This window comes from Teleopsis dalmanni, chromosome X (assembly GCF_002237135.1).
Source record: "Teleopsis dalmanni isolate 2A chromosome X, ASM223713v2, whole genome shotgun sequence".
Lineage (NCBI taxonomy): Eukaryota > Metazoa > Arthropoda > Insecta > Diptera > Diopsidae > Teleopsis > Teleopsis dalmanni.
In genome coordinates, this window is record NC_051848.1 from 81,424,052 (window position 1) to 81,431,949 (window position 7,898).

Sequence of the window (7,898 nt, forward strand, 5' to 3'; positions counted from 1 at the left end):
TTGTGACTTGACATTTTAGGTAATATCACTTTATGATCGAAAAACAACATGAAATAAGGACTGTTTATTTCATTCTGTTTTAAATTAGAAAATTGTGACACAGAAACTTACGGAATGATAAATAAGTGCGAAAGAACAATTGCGTGTGTCATGTATACTGTGACGACTACGTCGTCAACGTCGACACAACAATAAACTTACTTTTATCGATCCTTTTCTTTGGTATAAATTTTATTGTTTTTGCTTTGTATGCAATAAATTTGCAAAACTCTCATTAGGAAAAAAACGTATAAAAGGAGATGAAACATCGAAAAGTAAGTCACTTGGTCGTAGAACTTGAAACAGTGGACTTCGTCGCAGCACTTACATCGAGTCATTTGATCGCAGAACTTGTATCAGGTCACTCGGTTACACCACTCATAACAGCTCACATTGTCGCAACGCTTACAACAGGACACTTAGTAGCAGCACTCTCAACAGACACTTTGGAGCATTCACAAAGATTATTCAGACAGGATAATTTGTTAAATTTCCTATGACCTAGCAAAGTCCCCCAGCCGGTAACGTTGATCCTAACCTAGCAACGTGGCTCAGTCGGCAACGTTAATCTCCTGACCTAGCAACATGGCCCAATTGGTAACGTTGATTTCCTAATCTAGTAATGTGGCCCTGTCAGTAACGTTGATCTTCTAACCCAGCAACGTAGCTTAGCCAGTAACGTTGATTTCCTAATTTAGTAACGTGGCCTATTCGATAACGTCGATTATTTAACTTAGTAACGTAGCCCAGTCAGTAACGTTGATTTCCCAATGTAGCAACGTGGCGTAGTCGGTGACCTTGATTTCCTAACCTACCAACGTGGCCCAGTGGGTGACGTTGTTCAATTTTTTAATATACGAATCGTTCTTCTAATTTCAGATGTTTTTTATATTTTTGTAATTTAGTATTGTAATTTAATTTTGTATAAAATAAATATATTGTAAACTAAAAATAATAATAAGGAAACGAAACTAAAAGTAACCAATCTTTAAAATTTACATTACGAGAAGTTTTAGAATTACAAAAGAAATATTATTGTGACACTTCTGGGAAATCATGAGCTATCCTAGTTATCAACGGCTACGAATAGTTTTATTACAATACATCTTCCATTATTTTGATCATGAAGACCGTCCTAAGGACCATAAAGATTTTTCTGAGGCACTATCACCAAAAACTACTCGCTTTAAAGAAAATATAGATAAATTAAAAAAAATTCTCTTCTCATACAAGAGGATGTGGCTAGACAGCCTTATAGTATTTTAACCGATAAATAAGACAAGGGGATAGTCTACGCACAGTATGAGTAACTGATATAGGTAGGATCAAAAACCCTCAAGAGTTCATCATGACAAATTTAACAAGGAGAAAGTATGAAAGTAAAGTAGTAGTAGAAAGTAGAAAGTATCATACACACAGTATGAGTAACTGATATGGGTGGGATCAAAAACCCTCAAGAGTTCATCATTAGAAAGATGTTAGGAATGTTTCGATGAAATTCGTCAAATATGTCAATAATTTTAACTAGCTAATCGCAAGTTAAATAACGTGTAGTTTCCAATATGAGGTAAAAACAAAGCATCAGAGGACAGTCTTGGCTAAACTGTATGCGTTACATTCCATGATAAAGTAAATGGATTTCATTCCTAAGTTTATTTAAGCACACTTTAGTTAGAAGGATAAATTTATAAGCAGACATCTCCAAACCGATTTGTCTCATAAATCTGTTCAATGTGACATACAACTCTTTCTTCAATGTTTCGTTCACTGCATTACAAACAGCTCGACGAACTTAATAAACTTTCTTTGCACAATAATGTTAAATGAAAGTAAAAGTAAGTTATTATTTAAAACAATTTGATTCCCGTAACAAAGTCACTGAAGGAAGCAGCAGTAGAGGAATACGTAACTTTCCTCTACTGCCACTTAACTTTTGTAAATTTTATTAATTGCCTTCAATTTAACACATCGAAAGTATTGGGAAAACGCTTCAATATTTACAATTATTTCGCAAATAGTTTGTGGAACGTGCCATTGGAACTGACTAACTACCTCGTTGACGGAATGACATTTGGACGCACGCAGTGTGGCACGCCGAGCCAAATTGTGTGCTCTGTGCACGCGCTACTCCGCATAGCGCGCACAACAATAAAAGTAACGACTCCGCCGGAGCGGAAGTTAAAACAAATTTCCACTATTAATAAAACGGAAATGGCAGTTTACACGCACACATTGCACATTTGGACGTTTGGACATTTGGCCATTGGGCCATTTGGCCATTTGCAATATTTAAATTGTCGCTGAAATTTGTTAATTTGCAGCGATCACATCAGCAAATTAAGTCCATATTTTCCATGCTTCATCAGGGCGAGTTGAAAATTTAATTTCGTACATAAAATTAGTTACTAAATACACTGAAATTTGTTGCACTGAAAATAAATACTTCCGACTTTTAAATTAATTATACATTTTAATAAAATAGTATAATTAAATGCACATTAAATGCACAGCTATGCAATTGGTACGCATTGCAGTCTCTACATCCCAGAAAAGAGTTCTCCTATATTTCGCCTTTGATAATAATTGACACAATTTACGAAACGTGTTTAAAATGCAACGAAAAATTGAGCATTGCACCCATAGTATCTTATTTAACAAGTTAAGTCATTTTGTGTATTGGTTGCGCAGCAAATAATGTTCACGTTATTTGTCGGGCAGCTGCATTGGTAAGTATTTTTCCAAGCGAAGAAGCAAAACACTCATTTTTATGTATCGCAATTTTATGGACGTTAAAATATCGGATCAGAGAGTTTGTGTAACATTTAAAATGGCAAAGAAAATCATTGCCGCTAATGCTAAGTCATAACCACAACTTTGTTGGTGTTATAAACAGTTCCAAGGAGGTTAAGACATTTAAGATACCGAGGTGTGTGGTATCAATAATGAAAACGTGAACATAACTGTAATGTATTATGATTAGCATATTTTTCTTTAAAATGTGACTTAAGAATGTCACATTTGAATGTCATATACTTGAAACGGGTGAGAAGAAAATTTGTTCCGATATTATTGTCAACCCTGACATAAAATCTCTATTGACAATCCTGTCAATAGTCGTCATATTAGGTCTGTTCCATGAGCTACTCATAGTAACTTTGAGTAAACACTGTGTATACACAAGCCTGTTCCACCAGCAAATTTTCAAGTATTTTTGTGTAAATTAAATTTTACTTCTGTTTTACTCATGTTTTACTATGAGTAGCTCGTGGAACAGACCTATTATCATTATTTTGACTGGATTGTCAATACAGATTTTACATGAGGATTGACAATAGTGTCAGAATAAATTTTCTTATCACCCGTTTCAAGTTCAGCTTATATGACATTAAAATTACTTAAGCAATATTTTAAAAAAAAAATATGCTAATCATAATACATTACAGTAAATTTTAAAGATTGGTTATTTTTAGTTTAGTTTCTTTGTTATTATTTTTATTTTACTAAATTACAAAAATATATAAAAAAAATCTGAAATCGGAAGAACGATTGTCAATTTAAAAAATTAACCAACGTAACCGACTGGGTCACGTTGGTAGATCAGGAAATCGAGGTTACCAACTGGGCCACGTTGCTAGGTAAGAAAATCAACGTCACCGCCTGGGCCACATCGCTAGGTTAAAAGATCAACGTTATCGACTGGGCCACATTACAAGGTCAGAAAATCAACGTTACCGATTGGGCCATGATGCTATGTCAAGAGATCAACGTTACGGATTAGGCCATGTTGCTAGGTTAGGAGATCAACGTTACCGGCTGGGCCACGTTGCTAATTCATAGGAAATTTAGCAATTTACCCTGTCTGAATAATCTTTGCGAGTGCTCCAAAGTGTATGTTCACAGTGCTACTACTATTATTATTTTGACAGGAGGGCGTACAGTTTGAATCGGTAACGTGAGCAGTCAACACATAAAATCTCGTACGTCTATAAATTAATTTTGTGTTTAGAAAATTATTAAGCTTTATTTTTTAAATATAATAATATTAGTGAAACTATTAAAGATAATTTGAAACCGCATCATTGAGCCACTTAATAATCTACTCCGGCAGAATCAAACAGGGTTTCGCTCTGGTCTGTCATGCAAAGATCACATTAACACTATACGAATACTCATTGAGCAGTCAGCAGAACTCAACATAAACCTATATCTCACCTTCATCGACTTTGAAAAAGCATTCGATGCGTTAAAATGCGAATACGTGTGCAAGGTGCTGGAAGCTAGAGGTATCCCACTTAAAATTGTCAATATTTTTAAAAGCAGCTATGAAGGAGATACATGAAGAGTAATACACAATGATGCGCTGAGCATCCATTGTAAGGCAGGGTTGTGCGTTCTCGCTACTTTCTTTCATAAGGGTACTGGACGCAGTACTGGAGACCCTGGACACAGAACGACTTGTAATCAACTGAAGGATTTGGAATACGCCGATAATGTGGTCTTGATCTCTAACACACACGCTAGTATGCAAACCCAAATCAACTAAGTGTGCAACAGTGGGTATTAACACTAATATTACTAAGACAAAATCCATGCACATCAAGACGCCTAACACCTTCTAGCTCACAATAAGTAATACGGTCATGGAAAACGTCGAAAAGATTGAATACCTTGGCAGCATTGTAACAATAAAAGGTGGTACTTCAGAAGACGTAGTCAATCGACTTCGGAAGGCCAGATATGCCTTCGCTAATCTGAAAAATATTTGACGTTCAACAACCTTGCATTTAAAAACTATTTTCGATGCTTGTATCAAAAGTCTGTTATATGGATCTGAATCGTTTGTTACGGCCGCTATCTCACAACAACTGAAGACATACGTTAACAAATATATTAACATATGTTTCCATATGTAATAAGCGCTTATGAAAAATTACAAATCCGCAGCCCATTGAAAAGCATATAATGAAGCGGAAATATGGCTGGCTGGGACATACCCTACGTAAACCGAGAAGGAATCGTGGACGGCCGAAAACTATGTTACATGGAGAAGATCGATAAACAGGGAAACTTACAAATAAGGGGTGTTTGGAAAACATATTTGAATAGACTAAGTTCTTGAATTGTAATTAATTTATAGAACATGTCATAATAATAATAATAATTTAAATTTTAGCAATAAAGCATTGTTAAAGCATCACTAACAAAATTGCTTTATGTCATAGTTAACGATCCAGACTTGTTCCAACATATAATTAGTGATGATTAAACGCGTGTATATGGTAACGTCATCGAAACGAATACTTAATTGTCTCATTTGGCGTTTTCTTAAGATCCAAGACCGATAAAATCTATCAATTTAAGTTAAGTGTGGAAGTTCTCCTAACCATTTTGTCTAATAGAAATTGAATAATATATTAACAATTTTTACCGACTGTTCTTATATTCAATAGGGAGTACTAGCTATAAATTTTATAGAATTTACGTGAAGCTGTCCCTATAAAATGAGAGTTTATACTTTAGATAGATAAGTTTTATCTTAAAGCCAATTTGTGTGCACTTCAGCATCTATTTCAATTTGGTAGTAAAGGATTTGGATGAACATCTTAATTTCAGCCATATCTATTATTTTCATACAGTGACTTCACATTTAAGTAACACTTTATAGAAACGGATTCGATATACATGACAACCAATATTATCTTAATATTTCTGAGCAGATTTAATCAGATTTATTAATTGCAAAAAATCTCACTAAACTTTTACCAAAGTTTCACAATTCAAAACTATTGAAAAGTAATTCCTCAGAAAGCTTGATTACATAATGATCCTTGTATTGTCTGCACTCAAAACGTGACCCGAGTAGTATTTTGCTTGAAGAGAAGATGTTGTAGAAATTATGTCTTCAAACTGATGTCAATCGATACTTCTGCAAAGACTGTCTTGACTTATATTACATTTCGTCTTTTTAGTGTCTTCCTTTTTCGGTCGGAAACTCGATGCTTAGCAAAAGGTCTCAACCAACTTTTGTGCCCACTTAAGATACTACTATCTCTTGAGAGCAGAAGAAAGTGTTTATGCGTACTCTCACTTAAGTTATATTAAAGCTGCATACGCTATTAGACTTAATAATTATTGGTTAGAACGTTGCTAATATGACTTTCAGGCTTGTCCTCGTATAGTAATACTTCTGTGGTCACTGGAATATCGGCCACAAATGTTAATTGTAAATTTTAAAAAATTTGTTCTTTAATAAAAAAAACTGAACAACTATGGCATTACTTATCTTAAAAAAATATTTTTTCAAACACGTTATTAATTATATGATGAATAAAAAACACAAAAGTATATTTTGTTTAAATTAATATATTTTGTTTTGCTAAAAACACAACTGTTTTTTAATCTACTATATATTCTATAAAATATGTTTTGCATTTTTTTTAAATAATTCAATCAAGAGAAACTCAAAAGTTTTATTACATAAACGTGAATTCATATATTGAGAGGTCATCGAAAAAAAAAACTTTACATCATGGACAAGCACTTGAAAATATTTAACTTGATGGACCATCGAGCGCCAAAGCAAGGAGCACAAGATTTTCGTACCAGAACTTACTTGGCTCACCGCTATATGACAATTGATAAGAAAGCCGAACTGAAGAATACTTTTGATAAAAGTTTTCTTGAAGATCGTCTCGTATTGAAAGCCCGTACAACTGAGTACAAGGATCAATATGAACCATTGGTACGTATACATAAAATGGAATTTATTTATGAAAGATAAGTGCAAGAATTTTTAAAAAATCAATACCCAAACACGTTCTCATAACACATTCTCATTTCAATTTTTAACGTATAGACACAGGAAGATCTAGGCAAAGCAACTAATCCTAAACTGCAGATGAAGCAGCAGTATATGAAGCCATTCGAGGATGTTCAGTTCAGTGTTATACCACGCCCAATGTTTCCACCCAACAGCCTTTCACACGAGGATTATACTTGGAATCCTGATCCACCAGAACCACCACGCCACACACTAGATATGACCACAAGAATCAAAACAACGCCGATAATGTTCAACAGTAGTGATCGTGGACCTGCAAAGTACTTGGATGCTGGTGCCACCACATACAAAATTTCATATGTGCATCGTACTCCACAGCAGATACTATCTGGTTACGGTGCACATGATAATATAACCTTTTGGAATTGGAAAAAATTCAAATTTTCTGCACCTCCTGTACCAAAAGTTAAAGCTAAGGATACGACATTTGAGCCCGTAAAGCTTCCAAAGTTTGTACCTAATTACAGCTTACGAACTGAAATGCGTGACAACTACACAAGTCAAGTATTGCTAAAAACTGAGATTCCTGTTCGAAATCCAAAACGATATGATATCTTCGTAAAGATGCCGTCGGAATACAAACCTGAAAGCACAATGATAGGTTCTGGCGAACGAACAGTAAAATATGTTTAAAATATACAAAAGTAGTTGTATTACTTCATACAGTTTGTTAAACATATAATTACCATCTCTCGATTATTCAGAAACCTTTAATTCGAATAATGATTTAAGAACTACAACTGGTTTTACATTTAATTCATTTATAGGAAAAGTAATTATTTAATTTTTAAATACCTTGAAAACGTATCCTTTAGGGCTTCTTTTATCTGCCAATATTTCAACTTCTTAGGGTTCCTTTGCAATGTGATATTGATTTCCTACACATTTGTATTCCTGTATTATCAAAAAAAGGAGTACAACTTAAACAAAAAATTGGAGAATATTGCAATTATTTGAAAAATCTAAGCCGGGAAAATTATTAAGAAAAAAATAACATTTATGTGTCAACTAAACAGTT

At 34.0% G+C, this 7,898-nt stretch overlaps 1 protein-coding gene across 1 annotated transcript; it reads left to right on the plus strand.

Moving 5' to 3' along the window:
* The first annotated feature begins 6,392 nt into the window (after positions 1-6,392).
* Positions 6,393-7,620, plus strand: LOC119689712. The gene is made up of 2 exons (XM_038104600.1): positions 6,393-6,781; positions 6,896-7,620. The coding sequence occupies exons 1-2, from the start codon at positions 6,569-6,571 to the stop codon at positions 7,511-7,513; spliced, it is 831 nt and encodes a 276-aa protein (XP_037960528.1). The 5' UTR covers positions 6,393-6,568; the 3' UTR covers positions 7,514-7,620.
* The last annotated feature ends 278 nt before the right edge of the window (positions 7,621-7,898 follow it).

What these genes read in the sequence shown, in the direction of transcription:
- LOC119689712 (XM_038104600.1), top strand. Translation starts at nt 6,569, where the DNA reads ATGGACAAGCACTTGAAAATATTTAACTTGATGGACCATCGAGCGCCA. An exon ending in AGGATCAATATGAACCATTG is followed by an intron (nt 6,782 to 6,895) that starts GTACGTATACAT and finishes TTTAACGTATAG; the next exon opens with ACACAGGAAGATCTAGGCAA.